Source organism: Coregonus lavaretus (genome assembly GCF_964263955.1).
Source record: "Coregonus lavaretus genome assembly, chromosome: 32".
Lineage (NCBI taxonomy): Eukaryota > Metazoa > Chordata > Actinopteri > Salmoniformes > Salmonidae > Coregonus > Coregonus lavaretus.
Genome location: NC_140019.1, coordinates 33,829,894 through 33,854,287, shown reverse-complemented (window position 1 = coordinate 33,854,287; position 24,394 = coordinate 33,829,894). Strand labels below are relative to the sequence as shown.

Here is a 24,394-nt window from a genome sequence, read left to right as displayed (position 1 = left end):
TGCTATGATTAAGCAATAAGGCCCAAGGAGGTGTGTTATATGGCCAATATACCACGGCTGTTCTTAGGACGTATCCCTTAGCCGTGGTATATCAAAAATCAAATAAGTCGGAAGTTTACATACACTTAGGTTGGAGTCATTAAAACTTGTTTTTCAACCACTCCGCAAATGTCTTGTTAACAAACTATAGTTTTGGCAAGTTGGTTTTGACATCTACTTTGTGCATGACACAAGTAATTTTTCCAACAATTGTTTACAGACAGATTATTTCACTTATAATTCACTGTATCACAATTCCAGTGGGTCAGAAGTTTACATACACGAAGTTGACTGCCTTTAAACATCTTGGAAAATTCCAGAAAATGATGTCATGGCTTTAGAAGCTTCTGATGGGCTAATTGACATAATTTGAGTCAATTGGAGGTGTACCTGTGGATGTATTTCAAGGCCTACCTTCAAACGCAGTGCCTCTTTGCTTGACATCATGGGGAAATCAAAAGAAATCAGCCAAGACCTCAGAAAAAAAATGGTAGACCTCCACAAGTCTGCTTCATCCTTGGGAGCAATTTCCAAATGCCTAAAGGTACCACGTTCATCTGTACAAACAATAGTACGCAAGTATAAACACCATGGGACCACGCAGCCGTCATACCGCTCAGGAAGGAGACGCGGTCTGTCTCCTAGAGATGAATGTACTTTGGTGCGAAAAGTGTAAATCAATTCCAGAACAACAGCAAAGGACCTGCCATAAAAACCCAGACTACGGTTTGCAACTGCACATGGGGACAAAGATCGTACTTTTTGGAGAAATGTCCTCTGGTCTGATGAAACAAAAATAGAACTGTTTGGCCATAATGACCAAATCAAATCAAATTTTATTGGCCACATGCGCCGAATACAACAGGTGCAGACATTACAGTGAAATGCTTACTTACAGCCCTTAACCAACAGTGCATTTATTTTAAATAAAAAAGTAAAATAAAACAACAAAAAAGTGTTGAGAAAAAGAGCAGAAGTAAAATAAAATGACAGTAGGGAGGCTATATATACAGGGGGGGTACCAGTGCACAGTCAATGTGCGGGGGCACCGGCTAGTTGAGGTAGTTGAAGTAATATGTACATGTGGGTAGAGTTAAAGTGACTATGCATAAATAATTAACAGAGTAGCAGCAGCATAAAAAGAGGGGGTGGGGGTGGGGGGCAGTGCAAATAGTCCGGGTAGCCATCGTTATGTTTGGAGGAAAAAGGGGGTACCTTGCAAGCTGAAAAACAACATCCCAACCGTGAAGCAAGGGGGTGGCAGCATCATGCTGTGGGGGTGCTTTGCTGCAGGAGGGACTGGTGCACTTCACAAAATAGATAGCATCATGAGGAAGGAAAATTATGTGGATAAATTGAAGCAACATCTCAAGACATCAGTCAGGAAGTTAAAGCTTGGTCGCAAATGGGTCTTCCAAATGGACAATGACCCCAAGCATACTTCCAAAGTTGTGGCAAAATGGCTTAAGGACAACAAAGTCAAGGTATTGGAGTGGCCATCACAAAGTCCTGACCTCAATCCTATAGAACATTTGTGGGCAGAACTGAAAAAATGTGTGCGAGCAAGGAGGCCTACAAACCTGACTCAGTTACAGCAGCTCTGTCAGGAGGAATGGGCCAAAATTCACCCAACTTATTGTGGGAAGCTTGTGGAAGGCTACCTGAAACGTTTGACCCAAGTTAAACAATTTAAAGACAATGCTACCAAATACTAATTGAGTGTATGTAAACTTCCGACCCACTGGGAATGTGATGAAAGAAATAAAAGCTGAAATAAATCATTCTGTCTACTATTATTCTGACATTTCACATTCTTACAATAAAGTGGTGATCCTAACTGACCTAAGACAGGGAATTTTTACTAGGATTAAATGTCAGGAATTGTGAAAAAAAGAGTTACATGTATTTGTCTAAGGTGTATGTAAACTTCCGACTTCAAGTGTACGTCTATATTATTCTCAGAGGCTACCCGGAACATATCCCAGTCCGCGTGATCAAAACAATCTTGAAGCGTGGATTCCGATTGGTCAGACAAGTGTTCAATAGTCCTTAGCAGGGGTGCTTCCTGTTTGAGTTTCTGCGTATAGGAATGGGAGGAGAAAAAATTGAGTCGTGGTCAGATTTCCGGGGAGGGCGTTGTATGCATTGCGGAAATTAGTGTAGCAGTGAGCTAGTGTTCTTCCAGCTGAGTGCTACAGTCAATATGCTGATAGAATTTAAGTAGCCTTTTTCTCAAATTTGCTTTGTTAAAATCCCCAGCTACAATAAATGCAGCCTCAGGATATATGGTTTCCTGTTTGCGTAAAGTCCATTGAAGTTCCTTGAGGGTCATCGTGGTATCTGCTTGAGGGGGGATATACACGGCTGTAACAATAACCAAAGAGAATTCTCTTGGGAGATAATACGTCGGCATTTGATTGTGAGGAGTTCTAGGTCAGGTGAACAAAATGACAATTACACCATGAGTCGCTAATCATGAAACAAACCCCCCCCCCACCCTTCTTCTTCCCGGAGAGATGTTTATTCCTGTCGGCGCGATGTACTGAGAACCCAGATGACTGTATGGACGGGGACAGTATATCCCGAGAGAGCCATGTTTCCGTGAAACAGTATGTTACAATCCCTGATGTCTCTCTGGAAAGCAACCCTTGCCCTGATCTCGTCCACTTTGTTATCTAGGGACTGGACATTAGCAAATAATATACTCTGAAGTGATGGGCGGTGTGCGCGCCTCTCATCCCGCGGCGTTGTTTTGGGTCGGCATCTGGTATCAGTTCCAATGCCCTGGGTGGTGCGGACAAAGGATCCGCTTAGGGAAAGTTGTATTCCTGGTCGTAGTGTTGGTAAGTTGACGCTGCTCTGATATCCAATAGTTCTTCCCGGCTGTATGTAATAACACTTAAGGTTTTCTGAGCTAACGATGTAAGAAATAATACATAAAAAAACCAAATACTGCAAAGTTTCCTAAGGACAAGAAGCGAGGCAGCCCTCTCTGTCGGCGCCATTTCTACATGGCCATATACCACAAACCCCGGAGGTGCCTTATTCAGATTCAGAAATCGTGAATGTCCTCAGAGGCAATTCACATATAAAAAAGTATAATTTTTTAAATAGCAAAGGATGTTTACAATGAAGTAGGCTGGGTAAGTGCAATTTCATAGTTAAAGTGCAAGTGATAAAGGGTAATTAGTCCAACACTTTGTTAAGTTGCAGAATTGCATTCGGAATAAAAGAGTACCTGTGGCCAGGAGCTGGAATTCAGGGTGGAGTGGGTGGGAAGAGTCAACCGCTATTTTATTTGCCTTCTGGAGGGCTCTGCCCAGGCAGAGAGATGACAGTTCTTGCTGTTGCTGCCCCATGATTTTTCCGCGAGTCCTGACTATCCTATTCTATCCACGTAGTCTTCAGATATACTATATATTCTATCCACATACTGTCCATAATGTCTATACACCCATCACATATATACAGTACCAGTCAAAAGTTTGGACACACCTACTCATTCAAGGGTTATTTGTACTATTTTCTACATTGTAGAATAATAGTGAAGACATCAAAACTATGAAATAACACATATGGAATCATGTAGTAACCAAAAAAGTGTTAAACATATAAAAATATATTTTATATTTGAGATTCTTCAAAGTAGCCACCCTTTGCCTTGATGATGGCTTTGCACACTCTTGGCATTCTCTCAACCATCTTCACCTGGAATGCTTTTCAAAGGAGTTCCCACATATGCTGAGCACTTGTTGGCTGCTTTTCCTTCACTCTGCGGTCCAACTCATCCCAAACCATCTCAATTGGGTTGAGGTCGGGTGATTGTGGAGGCCAGGTCATCTGATGCAGCACTCCATCACTCTCCTTCTTGGTCAAATAGCCCTTCCACAGCCTGGAGGCGTGTTGGGTCGTTGTCCTGTTGAAAAACAAATTATAGTCTCACTAAGCGCAAACCAGATGGGATGGCGTATCGCTGCAGAATGCTGTGGTAGCCATGCTGGTTAAGTGTGCCTTGAATTCTAAATAAATCACAGTGTCACCAGCATAACACCATCACACCTCCTCCTCCTCCTCCATGCTTCACGGTGGGAACCACACATGCGGAGATCATCTGTTCACCTACTCTGCGTCTCACGAAGACACGGCGGTTGGAACAAAAAATCTCAAATTTGGACTCATCAGATTTCCACCGGTCTAATGTCCATTGCTCGTGTTTCTTGGCCCAAGCAAGTCTCTTCTTATTATTGGTATCCTTTAGTAGTGGTTTCTTTGCAGCAATTCAACCATGAAGGCCTGATTCACACAGTCCCCTCTGAACAGTTGATGTTGAGATGTGTCTGTTACTTGAACTCTGTGAATCATTTATTTGGGCTGCAATTTCTGAGGCTGGTAACTCTAATTAACTTATCATCTGCAGCAAAGGTAACTCTGGGTCTTCCATTCCTGTGGCGGTCCTCGTGAGAGCCAGTTTCATCACAGCGCTTGATGGTTTTTGCGGCTGCACTTCAAGAAACTTGACTGACCTTCATGTCTTAAAGTAATGATGGACTGTCGTTTCTCTTTGCTTATTTGAGCTGTTCTTGCCATAATATGGACATGGTCTTTTACCAAATAGGGCTATCTTCTGTATACCACCCCTACCTTGTCACACCACAACTGATTGGTTCAAACGCATTAAGAAGGAAATCAATTCCTGTTAATTGAAATGCATTCCAGGTGACTACCTCATGAAGCTGGTTGAGAGAATGCCAAGCATGTACAAAGCTGTCATCAATAAATATATTTTGATTTGTTACTACATCATAAAAATAAAGAAAACCCTTGAATGAGTAGGTGTGTCCACAAACCTTTGACTGGTACTGTATATACTGTATATTGATACTCCGACATTGCTCGTCCTAATATTTATATATTTCTTAATTCCATTATTTTATTTTTAAATTTGTGTGTATTGTTAGATATTACTGCACTGTTGGTGCTAGGAACGCAAGCGTTTTTTGCTACACCCGCAATAACATCTGCTAAACGTGTGTGCGACCAATAACATTCGATTTGATTTGACTATCTTGCCCAATCTATTTTTCTGTGCAATGTTGATATTCCCAAACTAGCAGGTCAAGCAGTAGAACAGAATGCTCTCAATTAATGGTTTATAAAAGATAACTATGATGGTTAGATCAACATAAACAAAAGTGCAGTTTCCATAGGAAATACAATCTGTTGGCCTTTCTTAAAAGTAGCGTCAGGACAGCTTGTTGTCAATGACTAGCCTAAAGTATTTTTACTCCTCCACTATTTCGATGGGCTCACCTTCTATAAGTGATGGTGTGTACATGGTAGTGTTCCTTCGAAAGTCAATCACCATATCCTTTGTTTTTGATGTGTTTAATTTTAGATGGGATGACTCGCACCAGACAGTAAAGTCATACAGAGCCTGTCCGTGCTTGGTCTCATCCCCTTCGAGGAGACTGACCAAAGCAGTGTCGGCAGCATATCTGACCAGGTGGTGCCCTGGGAACTGGCTCCGGCAGCTGTCTGTATACAATATTAATGCTATTATAAACTGGTTACCAAAGTAATTAGAACAGTAAAAAAATATATGTTTTTATCATACCCTTGGTACACCGTCTGATGATATACCACGGCTTTCAACAAATCAGCATTCAAGGCTCAAACCACCAAGTTTATAATTAAGCAATAAGGCCTAAGGTTTTGTGGTATATGGCCAATATACCACGGCTAAGGGCTGTTCTAAAGCACAACACAACTTAGAGTGCCTGGATACAGCCCGTAGCCGTGGTATATTGGCCATATACCACAAACCCCTGAGGTGCCTTATTGCTATTATAAACTGGTTACCAACGTAATTAGAGCAGTAAAAATAAATGTTTTGTCATACCTGTGGTATGTGGTCTGATATACCACGGCTGTCAACCAATCAGCATTCAGGGCTTGAACCACCCAGTTTATGATTGGAAATAAATCCCATTTGCTCATGTGCACAACTATAGATAAATCCGACAGGAGAGTTTGAGTGATGAAGTTGGACATAGGATCTCGAAATCTGTGCAAGAAACACTTAGACGAATTTCAAAAAATGAATGTTAGGCTATTTCCTGGCAATTGTGCTGTTAATATGTGCCAGATGTTAAGACTACAAACCGTTATAAATGGCATATTTGCAAGATTTACTTGTTATTTCAATAGGCATAGGCTGCTGACAAAAATCTGGTTTATAATTGCAATTCAATGTTGCCATGGTTTGCTGAGCTAGATGCAGGTAGCCTATAGCCAACATCTAATTTCAGGGAAAAGTCCACAATGAAACTGACATTAAATGTGGAGAATGATACATTTGCGATAGAGCTGTAACCATGGTCACAATTGATAACTTCAAATTTAATTAACTAAACATGGCCATTAATAATTGCATAATAACACAAGGCTACAACAAACTGAAGTTATAGAATATTTATTATCTATCCATTTGCCAGCTCCAGGTAGGCTACACAAGTGGCACAAATTGATTTGGTATTACTCCAGTGATATCGTAATTTCAACATAAACTCAGCAAAAAAAGAAACGCCCTCTCACTGTCAACTGCGTTTATTTTCAGCAAACTTAACATGTGTAAATATTTGTATGAACATAACAAGATTCAACAACTGAGACATGAACTGAACAAGTTCCACGGACATGTGACTAACATAAATGGAATTATGTGTCCCTGAACAAAGGGGGGGTCAAAATCAAAAGTAACAGTCAGTATCTGGTGTGGCCACCAGCTGCATTAAGTACTGCAGTGCAGATTTGCCAGTTCTTGCTGTGATATGTTATCCCACTCTTCCGATGATGCTGTGACACACCGCCCCAGACCATGACGGACCCTGCACCTCCAAATCGAACCCGCTCTATAGTACAGGCCTTGGTGTAACGCTCATTCCTTCGACGGTAAACGCGAATCCGACCATCACCCCTGGTGAGACAAAACCGCGACTCGTCAGTGAAGAGCACTTTTTGCCAGTCCTGTCTGGTCCAGCGACGGTGGGTTTGTGCCCATAGGCGACGTTGTTGCCGGTGATGTCTGGTGAGGACCTGCCTTACAACAGGCCTACAAGCCCTCAGTCCAGCCTCTCTCAACCTATTGCGGACAGTCTGAGCACTGATGGAGGAATTGTGCGTTCCTGGTGTAACTCGGGCAGTTGTTGTTGCCATCCTGTACCTGTCCCGCAGGTGTGATGTTCGGATGTACCGATCCTGTGCAGGTGTTGTTACACGTGGTCTGCCACTGTGAGGACAATCAGCTGTCCGTCCTGTCTCCCTGTAGCGCTGTCTTAGGCGTCTCACAGTACGGACATGGCAATTTATTCCCCTGGCCACATCTGCAGTCCTCATGCCTCTTTGCAGCATGCCTTAGGCACGTTCACGCAGATGAGCAGGGACCCTGGGCATCTTTCTTTTGGTGTTTTTCAGAGTCAGTAGAAAGGCCTTTTTAGTGTCCTAAGTTTTCATAACTGTGACCTCAATTTCCTACCGTCTGTAAGCTGTTAGTGTCTTAACGACCGTTCCACAGGTGCATGTTCAGTAATTGTTTATGGTTAATTGAACAAGCATGGGAAACAGTGTTTAAACCCTTTACAATGAAGATCTGTGAAGTTATTTCGATTTTTACGAATTATCTTTTAAAGACAGGGTCCTGAAAAGGGGATGTTTCTTTTTTTGCTGAGTTTATTTATTATATCAAATGGTAGGCTACAGTAGCCTACAATGGCATCGAAATTAATAGCCTTCTTGATGGCCAACAGATGCAAATATATCATTCTCCACAGTTTCATTGTGGACTTTTTCCAATTACAGAAGGATGGGAGGGATTTCCATCATTTCCATTTCAAATTTCCACTCGTGCAGCGCTCAAGACCGAAGAACTGAGAAGGCGTAAAACACTTAACTTCTCTTGATACGGTTTTCCATAAGAAAAGTCGACATTAGAATGCATTTTACTTTAAACCACCTCTGAGCAAATGTATCTAAAGCGCTCTAGTGTGCCTAAAGTCGTTTTCCAGTGCTTTGTCGCCTTTATATCAGTTCTAGCGCTAATATGTTTTTTGGAAATAGGTGTCTCCATAATGACCAATCTAAATAGCCTGCCTGCAACTGGTAAAAAGCTGTCACGATGTCCGTCTCTGTGACTCCGCTGCCTGCTGCAGCACTCTGTCAACCAGTGCTCTCAGCACACACCCCCCTCTGGCCCTCACTCACTCACTCACTCACTCACTCACTCACTCACTCACTCACTCACTCACTCACTCACTCACTCACTCACTCACTCACTCACTCACTCACTCACTCACTCACCAGTAACAGCCTGCCTCACTGCCTGATAGTCAGCAGCAGCAGGTCACAATGAATATATTTAAACAAAAAAATTACCTTGAGAGAGAAATGCCATCGTGGCCGTGGTGCAATTTAGAAGTAGCCCAAAAACCCGCAACCCGCAGCCAATACATTTTCACCTGCGACATAGTTTTAAAAGTAGACCAATTTAGCGGGAAAACATGGCAACCCTGAGCATAGTGGGCAGAACAAGCAAGGAGGTGGGCAAAGCCAAGCAAGAGCTAGCGAGATCCTATTGGCTTGTTGTAGCATGTATTTGCATATTTCCGTTAGGGAACGCCTCCTCTGTGAATTATGGGTGTGTACAAACTCAACTTTGCACTCCTTCTAAACAATGCATTTTTTTTTTTTTTGCCAAAGCGTCAAGTCTATACAACTTAGTGCACTGTGTTTGTAACAGATTCTAGATTTGGGAACAGAAACATTTATTGAGATCAGATGTTTCATCGATGAGACAATGAGCAGAATGTGGGCCCAGTTTCACCTAATTCAATCCTCTCCCTCTAGACTCTAGACTGGACTTCCTCTCACTACCATATTTGGTGGTGAGAACGTTCTAAACAGACGCTTCATCGTTATAGCCCCTGTGATGTGTCTGGTTTACCCCTTCTGTCTGTGATTTTAGATTCATCACTATTATTATTATATATTTTTTACTCCTGTATTGCGCCATGTCTCTACTGTGTGTGTTGTATAGAGCAGAGTGTCTCTACTGTGTGTGCTAATGTGTCCCTCAGGGCTGAACTCCCCGGTACCTGCGTTTATGAGGAGAGGCAGACCTAAAATGGTAAACACTGCTCCGCTTCTCGCACCCAGCGACTCCGAGGAGGATGAGTGGACCCCTCGACTGGAGAGATGCCCACCAGGTAGAGCAGTAGTAGTAAATTAGGATGTTATAAGAAGTATCGTGTTAGTAGAACGATAGGACCTACCCAGATACCACTAGGCTAGTAGAACGATAGGACCTACCCAGACACCACCGGGCTAGTAGACTGGTAGGACCTACCCAGATACCACCAGGCTAGTAGACTGGTAGGACCTACCCAGATACCACCAGGCTAGTAGACTGGTAGGACCTACCCAGATACCACTAGGCTAGCAGACTGGTATTTACATTACATTTTAGTCATTTAGCAGACGCTCTTATCCAGAGCGACTTACAGTTAGTGAATACATATATATATATTTTTTTATACTGGCCCCCCGTGGGAATCGAACCCACAACCCTGGCATTGCAAACGCCATGCTCTATCAACTGAGCTACATCCCAGTAGACTGGTAGGACCTACCCAGATACCACTAGGCTAGTAGACTGGTAGGACCTACCCTGATACCACTAGGCTAGTAGACTGGTAGGACCTACCCAGATACCACTAGGCTAGTAGACTGGTAGGACCTACCCAGATACCACTAGGCTAGTAGACTGGTAGGACCTACCCAGATACCACTAGGCTAGTAGACTGGTAGGACCTACCCAGATACCACTAGGCTAGTAGACTGGTAGGACCTACCCAGATACCACTAGGCTAGTAGACTGGTAGGACCTACCCAGATACCACCAGGCTAGCAGACTGGTAGGACCTACCCAGATACCACTAGGCTAGTAGACTGGTAGGACCTACCCAGATACCACCAGGCTAGTAGACTGGTAGGACATACCCAGATACCACTAGGCTAGTAGACAGGTAGGGCTAAAGGAGTGGAAGGTATGCTAAAATAAGTGAAATGGTCTGTGTTACGTTTAGGGCAAACCCATTTTGTTGATATCTGGTATATCATGAAATTAAATTAAATAGAGCATGTTTTTGGACTCATTCAGCATTTATATTACTAAAACTTAAATTTAAAATGATGCTGTTGCTGCTTCCTGTTGACAAGACATATTGAGAAATGGCCCAATATCAAAACACAGTTTGTGATATATTGAAAACATAAACTTTACTATCTACACATACATTTACAACAATAGTAATCATGTTACTTGTATTGTTTTAAACAAGCAGCTAATAAACTGCACACGCACCAAAACCCCTGTTGTTTTGACAAGTGGCAATAAATTACTCATCGATATGGGGGGTGGGGGAAGGGAGATATGCTCTGTGGAAACTACCACAACTCAAAAACCACATGGAGCTGGAGATATTTTTACATCACTGGTTAGAAGACAACCTGCAGAACACATTCAGCTATATTTTAGAATGTTTCATTTTGATATGGGGGTCACCAAAACAGAAAGAGAAACGCAACACTGTTCTGTCAATCACTCATCGATTATCACAGGGAGATGAGGTTGCACGTCCTGTTAAAAATAACAGCTCAAAAACCACACAGAATCTAGGAATAACGTGGGAATCACTGGTTAGATAATTTGTAGAAGACAGCTAGCTACATTTTGAAGTGTTGCATTTTGATTCAAGTGGTTTGCCAACACGGTAAGTGTAACGCAATGCTTTTTTTTGTTAATCACTTCCATCGATATCACGCTGTAATCAATAGAAAAAGGGGCAAACGCTTGGGTTGTAGCACTGTTAAAACGAACACTATTCAAAGGCCACACGGAAACTTGGCAGGTAGCCTAGCTGTTAAGAGCATTGGGCCAGTAACTGAAAGGTTGCTAGTTCAAATCCCCAAGCAGACTAGGTGAAAAATCTGTTGAAGTCGCTCTGGATAAGAGTGTCTGCAAAATGTCTCCAAAAATATATACATGGTTGGTTAGATGAGAACTTTTATAAAGCTTCTATCTAGATTTTGAATTGGTGTGGCCGCTCCGAATTGTTGGTGCCATTTGAGAAAGAAAATGATAGTGAACCCCAGTGCGTATAACAAAACCAAAGATATTAATCTGTTTTAAGTAATTGATCTTTTGTCATCGTGTTGACTATAAATATTTATACTAACATCACTAATCTGAGGTAAAAAAGGCATGTAATTCCCCCCAATTCGATGTGGTTGTATAAAGTAGTAACATATACTGTCCTCTTCATGGAAAGTAGTGTAATATACATTAATTAGATATGGCAAAATCATTCAATATCTTATGTTAGGATGATAGTAAATGAAGCAAACTCACAGATTTCTTAAAATAATCACAGATATCTCACTAGTTTAACCATTTAGAGATACAAAAATAAATAATTCCTAAGCACAATTTAACCAGGCGCTTTAGACTAGAGCGTCCATAGGGTCTGTGCAGCAGACTGAACGTTTGACGTCCCTAATAGAAGAAGTCATAGTAGCCAGGTAGGGCTTATATGAATCTGTCCTCACAGCACCACGGAGCTTCCGACCCCCAACCAGGAGACCAGCAGCGTCTCAGGGAGTCTCTCAGCTTGACAAATCTGCCACATCTGCCACACCTACAGTACAGGTAAATCTTTTTTTAAATACCTGCACAGGTAAGTGTTTTTTAAAATACCTTCACAGGTGCATATTATACATCTGGGGGGGTTTTGTTTCTCTTCAGCACTACACTAGCAGATACTTGTGCTCTCAAGGACTGGAGCTATGAAGTGTGAACCAATTAATTAAATGATGATGCCTTCAGAAAGTATTCATACCCCTTGACTTATTCCACATTTTATTGGGTTAGAGCCTTAATTCAAAATGTATTCAATATATTTTTTTCTCACCCATCTACACACAATATCCCTTAATGACAAAGTGAAAACATGTTTTTAGAAATGTTAGCAAATTTATTGAAAAGGAAATACAGAAATATTCTATTTACATAAGTATTCACACACCTGATTCATCACATGTTAGAATCAACTTTGGCAACGATTACAGCTGTGAGTCTCTAAGAGCTTTGCACACCTGGATTGTACAATATTTGCACATTATTCTTAAAAAAATTATTCAAGCTCTATCAAGTTGATTGTTGATCATTGCTAGACAGCTCTTTTCAAGTCGATTTAAGTCAAAACTGTAACTAGGCCACTCAGGAACATTCAATGTCGTCTTGGTAAGCAACTCCAGTTTAAATCAAATCAAATCAAATTGTATTGGTCACATGCGCCGAATACAACAGGTGCAGACATTACAGTGAAATGCTTACTTACAGCCCTTAACCAACAGTGCATTTATTTTAAACAAAAAAGTAAGAATAAAACAACAACAAAAAAGTGTTGAGAAAAAAAGAGCAGAAGTAAAATAAAGTGACAGTAGGGAGGCTATATATACAATAAAATAAAGTGACAGTAGGGAGGCTATATATACAGGGGGGTACCGTTGCATAGTCAATGTGCGGGGGCACCGGCTAGTTGAGGTAGTATGTACATGTGGGTAGAGTTAAAGTGACTATGCATAAATACTTAACAGAGTAGCAGCAGCGTAAAAAGGATGGGGTGGGGGGGCAGTGCAAATAGTCCGGGTAGCCATGTTTAGCTGTTCAGGAGTCTTATGGCTTGGGGGTAGAAGCTGTTGAGAAGTCTTTTGGACCTAGACTTGGCACTCCGGTACCGCTTGCCGTGCGGTAGCAGAGAGAACAGTCTATGACTAGGGTGACTGGAATCTTTGACAATTTTGAGGGCCTTCCTCTGACACCGCCTGGTATAGAGGTCCTGGATGGCAGGGAGCTTTGCCCCAGTGATGTACTGGGCCGTACGCACTACCCTCTGTAGTGCCTTGCGGTCAGAGGCCAAGCAGTTGCCATACCAGGCGGTGATGCAACCAGTCAGGATGCTCTCGATGGTGCAGCTGTAGAATTTTTTGAGGATCTGAGGACCCATGCCAAATCTTTTTAGTCTCCTGAGGGGGAATAGGCTTTGTCGTGCCCTCTTCACGACTGTCTTGGTGTGTTTGGACCATGATAGTTCGTTGGTGATGTGGACACCAAGGAACTTGAAGCTCTCAACCTGTTCCACTCCAGCCCCGTCGATGAGAATGGGGGCGTGCTCAGTCCTCTTTTTTTTCCTGTAGTCCACAATCATCTCCTTTGTCTTGGTCACGTTGAGGGAGAGGTTGTTGTCCTGGCACCACACGGCCAGATCTCTGACCTCCTCCCTATAGGCTGTCTCATCGTTGTCGGTGATCAGGCCTACCACTGTTGTGTCGTCGGCAAACTTAATGATGGTGTTGGAGTCGTGCCTGGCCATGCAGTCATGGGTGAACAGAGAGTACAGGAGGGGACTGAGCACGCACCCCTGAGGGGCCCCCGTGTTGAGGATCAGTGTGGCAGATGTGTTGTTACCTACCCTTACCACCTGGGGCCGGCCCGTCAGGAAGTCCAGGATCCAGTTGCAGAGGGAGGTGTTTAGTCCCAGGATCCTTAGCTTAGTGATGAGCTTAGAGGGCACTATGGTGTTGAATGCTGAGCTGTAGTCAATGAATAGCATTCTCACGTAGGTGTTCCTCTTGTCCAGGTGGGAAAGGGCAGTGTGGAGTGCGATAGAGATTGCATCATCTGTGGATCTGTTGGGGCGGTATGCAAATTGGAGTGGGTCTAGGGTTTCTGGGATTATGCTGTTGATGTGAGCCATGACCAGTCTTTCAAAGCACTTCATGACTACAGACGTCAGTGCTACGGGTCGGTAGTCATTTAGGCAGGTTATCTTAGAGTTCTTGGGCACGGGGACTATGGTGGTCTGCTTGAAACATGTTGGTATTACAGACTCAGTCAGGGACATGTTGAAAATGTCAGTGAAGACACTTGCCAGTTGGTCAGCACATGCTCGGAGTACACGTCCTGGTAATCCGTCTGGCCCTGCGGCCTTGTGAATGTTGACCTGCTTAAAAGTCTTACTCACATCGGCTACGGAGAGCGTGATCACATAGTCGTCCGGAACAGCTGGTGCTCTCATGCATGCTTCAGTGTTGCTTGCCTCGAAGCGAGCATAGAAGTGGTTTAGCTCGTCTGGTAGGCTTGTGTCACTGGGCAGCTCGCGGCTGTGCTTCCCTTTGTAGTCTGTAATAGTTTTCAAGCCCTGCCACATCCGACGAGCGTCAGAGCCAGTGTAGTATGATTCAATCTTAGACCTGTATTGACTCTTTGCCTGTTTGATGGTTCGTCGGAGGTCATAGCGGGATTTCTTATAAGCGTCCGGGTTAGAGTCCCGTTCCTTGAAAGCGGCAGCTCTACCCTTTAGCTCAGTGCGAATGTTTCCTGTAATCCATGGCTTCTGGTTGGGGTATGTACGTACGGTCACTGTGGGGACGACATCATCGATGCACTTATTGATGAAGCCAGTGACTGATGTGGTGTACTCCTCAGTGCTGTCTGAAGAATCCTGGAACATGTTCCAGTCTGTGCTAGCAAAACAGTCCTGTAGCTTAGCATCTGCGTCATCTGACCACTTTTTTATTAGCCGAATCACTGGTGCTTCCTGCTTCAGTTTTTGCTTATAAGCAGGAATCAGGAGGATAGAGTTATGGTCAGATTTGCCAAATGGAGGGCGAGGGAGAGCTTTGTATGCGTCTCTGTGTGTGGAGTAAAGGTGGTCTAGAGTTTTTTCCCCTCTGGTTGCACATTTAACATGCTGGTAGAAATGAGGTAGAACGGATTTAAGTTTCCCTGCATTAAAGTCCCCGGCTACTAGGAGCGCTGCATCTGGATGAGCGTTTTCCTGTTGATTAATGGCCTTGTACAACTCATTCAGTGCAATCTTAATGCCAGCATTGGTTTGTGGTGGTAAATAGACAGCTATGAAAAATATAGATGAAAACTCTCTTGGTAAATAGTGTGGTCTACAGCTTATCATAAGATACTCTACCTCAGGCGAGCAAAACCTTGAGACTTCCTTAGTATTTGATTTTGTGCACCAGCTGTTGTTTACAAATATACACAGACCGCCGCCCCTCGTCTTACCGGAGTCTGCCGTTCTGTCCTGCCGATGTAGCGTATAGCCTGCTAGCTGAATGTTGTCATTGTTGTCATTCAGCCACGACTCCGTGAAACATAAGATATTACAGTTTTTAATGTCCCGTTGGTAGGATAACCGTAATCTTAAATCGTCCATTTTATTCTCAAAAGCTTGAACGTTGGCTAATAGGATTGATGGGAGAGGCAGTTTACTCGTTCGCCGTCGGATCCTTACAAGGCACCCGGATCTGCGTCCACGATATCTCCGTCTCTTCCTCACGCGAATGACGGGGATCTGGGCCTTGTCGGGAGTCTGTAGAATATCCTTCGCGAACGCCTCGTTGAAGAAAAAGTCTTCGTCCAATACAAGGTGAGTAATCGCTGTCCTGATATCCAGAAGCTCTCTTTGGTTATAAGAGACGATGGCAGAAACATTATGTACAAAATAAATTACAAATAACGCGGAAAAACACACATAATAGTACAATTGGTTAGAGGGCTGTAAAACGGCAGCCATCTTCTTCCGGCGCTGTTTGAGTTTAGATTTAGCCTTGTGTTTTAGTCTATTGACCTGCTGAAAGGTGAATTTGTCTCTGTTGGAAAGCAGACTGCACATGGTTTTCCTTTAGGATTTTGCCTGTGCTTAGCTCTATTCTGTTTCTTTTTATCATAAAGAACTCCCTAGTCCTTGCCGATGACAAGTATACCCATAACCTGATGCAGCCACCACCATGCTTGAAAATATGGATAGTGGTACTCAGTGATGTGTTGTGTTGGGTTTGCCCCAAACATAATGCTTTGTATTCAGGACATAAAGTTAATTTCTTTGCCACATTTTTGGGAGTATTACTTTAGTGCCTTGTTGCATGTTTTGTAATATTTTTCAATCTGTCATTTAGGTTAGTATTGTGGAGTAATATAAAATATGAACGCAACATACAACAATTTCAAAGATTTTGCTGAGCTACAGTTCATATAAAGAAATCAGTCAATTTAAATACATTGATTAGGCCCTAATCTATGGATTTCACATGACTGGGCAGGGGCGCAGCCAAGGGTAGGCCTGAGAGGGCATTAGCATCTGGCAACGGTTTTGGTGGATATTCCTGCAGTCAGCATGCCAATTGCACGCTCCCTCAAAACTTGAGACATCTGTGTCATTGTGTTGTGTGACAAAACTGCACATTTTAGAGTGCCCTTTTATTGTCCCCAGCACAAGGTGCACCTGTGTAATGATCATGTTGTTTAATCAGCTTCTTGATATGCCACACGTGTCAGGTGGATGGATTATCTTGGCAAAGGAGAAATGTTCACTAAGAGGGATGTAAACAAATTTGTGCCAAACATTTTAGAGAAATTAGCTTTTTGTGTATATAGAACATTTCTGGGATCTTTTATTTCAGCTCATGAAACATGGAACCAACACTTGTTGCGTTTATATTTTTGTTCAGTGTACAGTGTTGTTGGTCCATCCTCAGTTTTCTCCTATTACAGCTATTAAACTGTAACTGTTTTAAAGTCACCATTGACCTCATGGTGAAATCCCTGAGGGATTTCCCTCCTCTCCAGCAACTGAGTTAGGAAGGATGCCTGTATCTTTGTAGTGACTTGGTGTATTGATAGACCATCCAAAGTGTAATTAATAACTTCACCATGCGCAAAGGGATGTTCAATGTCTGTTTTAGGTGCCCTACCTTAGGTGTCTACCAATAGGTGCCCTTCTTTGCGAGGCATTGGAAGACATCCCTGGTCTTTGTAGTTGAACACTGCTCGACTGAGGGACCTTACAGATAATTGTATGTGTGGGGTACAGAGATGAGGTAGTCGTTCAAAAATCATGTTAAACACAGAGTGAGTCCATGCAACTTAATATGTAAGTTGTTAAGCACATTTCTACTCCTGAACTTATTTAGGCTTGCCATAGGAAAACTGTTGAATACTTATTGACTCAAGACATTTCAGCTTCTCATTTTTCGTTAATTTGTAAACATTTTCAAAAACGTTGACATTATGGGGTATCGTGTGTAGGCCAGTGACCAAAAAACACCACAAAATGGTGAAATAGTCAAGGGGTGTGAATACTTTCTGAAAGCACAGTATATCATGTGCTGTATGTAATTGCCACGCTGTAGATGAAGAGGGCTGACAGCTCTGTCTAGTCATCATTGTGATATTTGTCATAACACTCTGGAACCCCCCTCCTTTGGTCCTCAGCAGCCCCCTAGCAGTGAGGAGGCAGGACCCAGTAATATGAGGACAGAACCACCCCAGCCATTCCTGGAGGTGCTGACTGAAGAAGTGGCCGTCCTCAGAGACAGCAGCACAGCAGACACACACAGTGGAGGACAGGAGGCGCTAGGAGACAAGGTGTGTGTGTTACTGTCATACACATAACACAACACACAATATATTTTAATTAATGATGCTACTAAACAAAGGTAAAGTGATGATGACACACAGACCCAGTGGTCAGTTTGAACTCTCCTCTGGTCTCTTTCCAGGAGGGTCAGAGTGAAGTGACCCCCAGCACCAGTGGAGAGGAGGCAGGGAGATCCACTCAGGGAAGGGGGGCAGACACCCCAGCTGTCACTCAGAGAGGGGCTCACTTGTTGTACTCCAAACCATCAACCTCAGGTAACAGAGACAGACAGGAATAGACTGTTAGTTTGATATTGTGATTTTATTTGGTCTGAGAGAAAAGATGAGGCACATTGACTGTTTCTGGAGTAATACATTCTATTACGTGTGTGTGTGTGTACCAGGCCTGTCTAAGAGAGAGTGTCTGGAAATGCAGAAAGCAGAGCTGAACACATACAAGCGTGCCAGAAACCTGAGAGACAGACCAAGAATCACTTACACAGAAGAGGAGGTCCCCAAAGATGACCACTACCTCTGTGAGTCTTTCGCTCTCTCAACCAGAAATAATCACAACTCGCACATGTGCTCATACTTTACTTTTGACTCTATTTTTATTTGCGAATGTAATGCTCACACTGTAGAGTCAATGTGGTTGGTGAAATAGACATTCTTACCCGCCAATACCTAAATCTACCCGCATTTTTCGGGTGGCGTGTCTTAATTTTATGGCCTGGTCATTTAGCGGACGTTCTTATCCAGAAATGTATAATTCCTGTTTGTTCCTCTTGTTCTTTTCCTCTCTCTGGCTCTCTCTCTCTCTACCTCTCTGCATGTCTTCATCATCATCATCATGATAACTGACGTTTAACATATTCTATTTATCTTTTTCTCTCCCAGACTGTGAGGACTGCAAGTCTTTCTTCATGGAGGAGTGTGAGCTCCATGGTCCTGCTCTCTTTGTCCCTGACATCCCTGCCCCTCTAGGAGCCCCTGACAGGGCCAGACTCACCCTGCCGTCCGGCCTGGAGGTCAGGACATCAGGCATCCCTGAAGCAGGACTGGGGGTATTCAACCAAGGAAACACTGTGCCTGCAGGAGCCCACTATGGACCTTATGAAGGAGAGATCACAGACAAGGACCAGGCCATGGAGAGTGGATACTCCTGGGTGGTGAGAGGAGTGTGTGTGTGTGTCATCGCGCTGTGCTTACATTTTGTCCAACCTGATCAAAACTGTAAATATGAATTGTTGTTTTCCTCAGATCTACAAGAGCAAACACTGGGACGACTACATTGATGCTGGGAGAGACACTCACTCCAACTGGATGAGGTAAGCAACACTGAAGTCAGTCCTCTTCCTCCTCCTGTTTCTCTCTGTAAGTACAGAGGAATTCTCACAGTCCTCTTCCTCCTTCTGTTTCTCTTTGTAAGTACAGAGGAAGTCTCACAGTCCTCTTCCTCCTTCTGTTTCTCTCTGTAAGTACAGAGGAAGTCACAGTCCTCTTCCTCCTGTTTCTCTCTGTAAGTACAGAGGAAGTCTCTCAGTCCTCTTCCTCCTCCTGTTTCTCTCTGGAAGTACATAGGAAGTCCTCTGTAGTCCTCTGTAGCTCAGCTGGTAGAGCACAGCGCTTGTAACGCCAAGGTAGTGGGTTCGATCCCCGGGACCACCCATACACAAAAAAAAAAATATGTATGCACGCTTGACTGTAAGTCGCTTTGGATAAAAGCGCCAGCTAAATGGCATATTATTATTATTATTATTATAAGTCTCTCAGTCCTCTTCCTCCTGTTTCTGTCTCTGTCTCTCTCCTGTTTCTCTCTGTAAGTACAGAGGAAGTCTCTGTCCTCTTCCTCCTGTTTCTGTCTCTCTCCTGTTTCTCTCTGTAAGTACAGAGGAAGTCTCTCAGTCCTCTTCCTCCTCCTGTTTCTCTCTGTAAGTACAGAGGAAGTCTCAGTCCTCTTCCTCCTGTTTCTCTCTGTAAGTACAGAGGAAGTCTCTCAGTCCTCTTCCTCCTCCTGTTTCTCTCTGTACCTACCTGTCTCATACTCTATTTGATATTTGATAACCTCAAGAAATATATCTCTTGTACATAATTAACCCTCTCTCTCTCTCTCTCTCTCTCTCTCTCGCCCTCTCTCTCTCTCTCTCTCTCTCTCTCTCTCTCAGGTATGTGAACTGTGCTCGTAGAGAAGAAGAACAGAATCTGGTGGCCTTCCAGTACAGAGGAGAGATTCTATACCGCTGCTGTAAGCCTATAGCTGTTGGAGAGGAGCTATTGGTTTGGTACGGAGAGGAGTACGCCAGAGACCTGGGCATTGTCTTCGACTACCTCTGGGACAAAAAGAGCTCTGCTAAAGGTACTTGACTCTCTCTCCCCTCTTCCTCCTCTCTTCATCCCTCTCTATCTTCCTCTGGAACATTAAGAGCACTGCCCTTACTAAACTCAGCAAAAAAAGAAATGCCCTCTCACTGTCAACTGCGTTTATTTTCAGCAAACTTAACGTGTAAATAATTGTATGAACATAACAAGGTTCAACAACAGACATAAACTGAACAAGTTCCAGACATGTGACTAACAGAAATGGAATAGTAACAGTCAGTATCTGGTGTGGCCACCAGCTGCATTAAGTACTGCAGTGCATCTCCTCCTCATGGACTGCACCAGATTTGCCAGTTCTTGCTGTGATATGTTATCCCACTCTTCCGATGCTGTGACACACTGCCCCAGACCATGACGGACCCTGCACCTCCAAATCGAACCCGCTCTAGAGTACAGGCCTTGGTGTAACGCTCATTCCTTCGACGATAAACGTGAATCCGACCATCACCCCTGGTGAGACAAAACCGCGACTCGTCAGAGAAGAGCACTTTTTGCCTGTCCTGTCTGGTCCAGCGACGGTGGGTTTGTGCCCATAGGCGACGTTGTTGCCGGTGATGTCTGGTGAGGACCTGCCTTACAACAGGCCTACAAGCCCTCAGTCCACCTCTCTCAACCTATTGCGGACAGTCTGAGCACTGATGGAGGGATTGTGCGTTCCTGGTGTAACTCTGGTAGTTGTTGTAGGCATCCTGTACCTGTCCCGCAGGTGTGATGTTCGGATGTACTGATCCTGTGCAGATGTTGTTACACGTGGTCTGCCACTGTGAGGACAATCAGCTGTCCGTCCTGTCTCCCTGTAGCGCTGTCTTAGGCGTCTCACAGTACGGACATGGCAATTTATTGCCCTGGCCACATCTGCAGTCCTCATGCCTCTTTGCAGCATGCCTTAGGCACGTTCACGCAGTTGGGCAGGGACCCTGGGCATCTTTCTTTTGGTGTTTTTCAGAGTCAGTAGAAAGGCCTCTTTAGTGTCCTAAGTTTTCATAACTGTGACCTCAATTTCCTACCGTCTGTAAGCTGTTAGTGTCTTAACGACCGTTCCACAGGTGCATGTTCAGTAATTGTTTATGGTTCATTGAACAAGCATGGGAAACAGTGTTTAAACCCTTTACAATGAAGATCTGTGAAGTTATTTAGGATTTTTAGGGTCCTGAAAAAGGGACGCTTCTTTTTTTGCTGAGTTTATATCCTCCTCTGTTCACTCCTCTTACATTGATTTTTTTTAACCTCCTATTACATAATTATTACTCATTTCTCAATTGAAAGTCATCATTGATGTTAAATATATTTTGTGTTGTGTATTATCATACTGGTCCTGCATTTTCTCTGTCAAGTGGGCTGGAAAAATAATGATCATGCATGCACCTTGTGAACTTCATTTCTCTTATTTTAATTACTCTCTCTTTCTCTCTCCCCTCCATCTCTCTCAGATGTGAATGCTGAGTCGTCCCAGTTCCAGATCTTCTCGTGTTCTGGCTGTCCGTTCTCCTTCACTTCTCAGATCTTCCTCCTCAAGCACATAAAGAGATGTCACCATGATGAGTATGTCAGACTGTTGAGGAGTGGAGAGATCAGATCAGAGAATCTCATGTCCGCCAGCAGCTCACAACACCATGGAACCACATCAGGTTCCTCCAATCCAGCTCCCACCAGGAAACAGATAGAGACGGACAAGCCACGACCACACCGCTGTTCTCAGTGTGGGAAGAGCTTCATTAAAGGAGATCATCTCAGAACACACCAGCGCATTCACACAGGAGAGAAGCCGTTCCACTGCTCCCAGTGTGGGAAGAGTTTCAGGGGGTCAGGAGAGTTAAAGAGACACCAGCGCATTCACACAGGAGAGAAGCCGTTCCACTGCTCCCAGTGTGGGAAGAGTTTCAGTCAGTCAGGAGATTTAAAGAGACACCAGCTCATTCACACAGAAGAGAAGCCTTTCCACTGCTCCCAGTGTGGGAAGAGTTTCAGGGGGTCAGGAGTTTTAAAGACACACCAGCGCATTCACACAGGAGAGAAGCCGTTCCACTGCTCCCAGTGTGGGAAGAGTTTCAGTCTGTCAGAAAATTTAAAGACACACCAGCGCATTCACACAGGAGAGAAGCCGTTCCACTGCTCCCAGTGTGGGAAGAGTTTCAGTCAGTCAGGAGAGTTAAAGATACACCAGCGCATTCACACAGGAGAGAAGCCATTCCACTGCTCCCAGTGTGGGAAGAGTTTCAGTCAGTCAGGAGATTTAAAGATACACCAGCGCATTCACACAGGAGAGAAGCCGTTCCACTGCTCTCAGTGTGGGAAGATTTTCAGTCGGTCAGGAGATTTAAAGATACACCAGCGCATTCACACAGGAGAGAAGCCGTTCCACTGCTCCCAGTGTGGGAAGAGTTTCAGTTGGTCATACAAGCTAAAGAAACACCAATGTTCTAAAAAGAGTAAAGAACTTTAGAATTCTCTTGAAATTGGACGGTGATGTATGTAATGTTCTATCAAGAAATATAAATGAAAAGCATTCCAGGTGAGCTGGTTGAGAGATTGCCAAGAGTGTGCAAAGCATCAAGGCACAGGGTGGCTACTTGAAGAATCTCAAATATAAAATATTTTATTTGTTTAACACTTTTGGTTACTACATGATTCCATATGTGTTATTTCATAGTTTTGATGTCTTCACTATTATTCTACAATGTACAAAATAGTAAAAATCAAGAAAAACCCTTGAAAGAGTAGGAGTGTCCAAACTTTTGACTGGTTCTGTACATAGACACTGTTGAATTATTTGTATATAAATTATATTCATAGAACTATCAACACTAACAATGTTTTCTCTCAATGTAATGTGTAATTGTAATAGAATTTGATAGGCAGAATTGTATTTTATAGTATGAACATTAAAACAATGAACTCTTACATAAATGATGTATAAAAGTGTTTATTAAACTGAAACGTATACCTCCCAAGTTATAAACATGACAAGGTTTTAATCCAATTTTATGTTTAATAATAAAATACGTCTTTACTCTGGGTGAGTTGTTAATATCTGACACTAATTACACAAGATGAACACCAGAGGAGGATCCACTCATCTTCTCCATCCTTATCATTCCATGAATTCACTGTTGATTTCCTGATGATGATGATGTGCACTCCATAAGTACATTTAAACTTTGATGATCCATGTTTACTAGAAGTCTCTCTTCAGCCTTGCAACATTTATCAACTGAGCAGGACTGGTCAATGAACTTACCTGTGTGTGACCCTGGATGGAGATAAAGTCATTTCATTTGACCATGAATTCAATTAATATAAACCATTTAATAACACCTTTCAGTTGTTTATATAATAATATTTCAAATAAAAACCACTTGAATAGACACTACAGGAGGACTGCTGCTTTATGGCAGATTAGCAGTTGATTAGCTCCAAATAAAAACACACATTTTTGTTGTAGCTGAAGACAGAAACACCTGATTCAACTCATCGAGGGATTGATGATTAGTTGACAAGTTGAATTAGGTGTGCTTTTCCAGGGAGGGCTACAATTAAAATTAGTACTGTTTAAATCAAATTTGATTTGTCGCATATGATGAATACAACAGGTGTAGGCTTTACCTTGAAAAGATTGTTTACGAGCCCTTCCCAACGAAATCAGGCCACACCCGGCCATGATTATAGACACCTGTGTGTGTCCTTTGACACGATATAAACTTGTGACCCACAGTGTTTGTCACCTGATGAAGACAGCTTGTCTGTCAAAACGTTGGTTATAAAAAAAAAAAAATTCAATTGCTTACACACTAAAATTACAACTTTCCCACAATTAAAACCTTACACTCAAGGAGCAAAACACCGGCCTAGATTTGCACAACTAAGCACATTGTCAGCTTCACACTTTTTGCAAAACATTACACACAGTAATTTGCAAAACACTAAACACACTTGTATGCATTTGACACAGAAATGTATCATGATGTCATTTCCTTGCAATTTCAAAGCAAAGGCTTTCAAATGAACACACCCATGAACCAATTGGTTAAACACAGCCACCAGGTGTGCACACACACTGGTGCTTAATTGTAGACACACCAATCAGGTTTAAGCACTATAAAAAGGCAACAGGTAAGTTCACCTGTCTTCAAAAAAAAATGGACGGTGTCAGAGGAAGAGGAAGAGGGAGAGGAAGACCTGGAGGAGGGGTAGGACATGCACAAAGAAGAAGACAACCAAATCTGTGTAACGAAATTCGTCCTACAATTGTGGACCATGTAATAAACCACGGACTAACACTGAGAGTACAGCCTAACCTAAGCAGGTACACAGTGGCATCAATAGTTCAGACATTTCGCCAAGAACACAGGTGAGAAACGTATCTTCTGTCAACAGAAAATCCATAGCTTACTGCATGTACTATATCAACAGTTTTGGTATTGTTGATCT

The 24,394-nt window shown here is 43.1% G+C and overlaps 2 protein-coding genes across 2 annotated transcripts in view; both read left to right on the top strand.

Annotated features, from left to right (window-relative positions):
* Positions 1-9,216, top strand: part of LOC311107261 (histone-lysine N-methyltransferase PRDM9-like) — a gene marked incomplete at both ends in the record, with an annotated part of 47,970 nt that extends 38,754 nt beyond the window's left edge. The window contains one exon of the mRNA XM_084149741.1: positions 9,171-9,216. Coding sequence (XP_084005867.1) covers positions 9,171-9,216 — 46 coding nt within the window. The remainder of the gene's footprint in view (positions 1-9,170) is intronic.
* A 47-nt stretch (positions 9,217-9,263) lies between these two features.
* The window catches only part of LOC311107260 (histone-lysine N-methyltransferase PRDM9-like), a gene marked incomplete at both ends in the record, with an annotated part of 32,719 nt that continues 17,588 nt past the window's right edge, over positions 9,264-24,394 (top strand). Inside the window, 7 exons of the mRNA XM_084149740.1 lie at positions 9,264-9,299; positions 17,444-17,596; positions 17,731-17,863; positions 18,485-18,756; positions 18,848-18,915; positions 19,753-19,943; positions 21,397-21,666. Of these exons, the coding sequence (XP_084005866.1) occupies positions 9,264-9,299; positions 17,444-17,596; positions 17,731-17,863; positions 18,485-18,756; positions 18,848-18,915; positions 19,753-19,943; positions 21,397-21,666 (1,123 nt within the window). The remainder of the gene's footprint in view (positions 9,300-17,443; positions 17,597-17,730; positions 17,864-18,484; positions 18,757-18,847; positions 18,916-19,752; positions 19,944-21,396; positions 21,667-24,394) is intronic.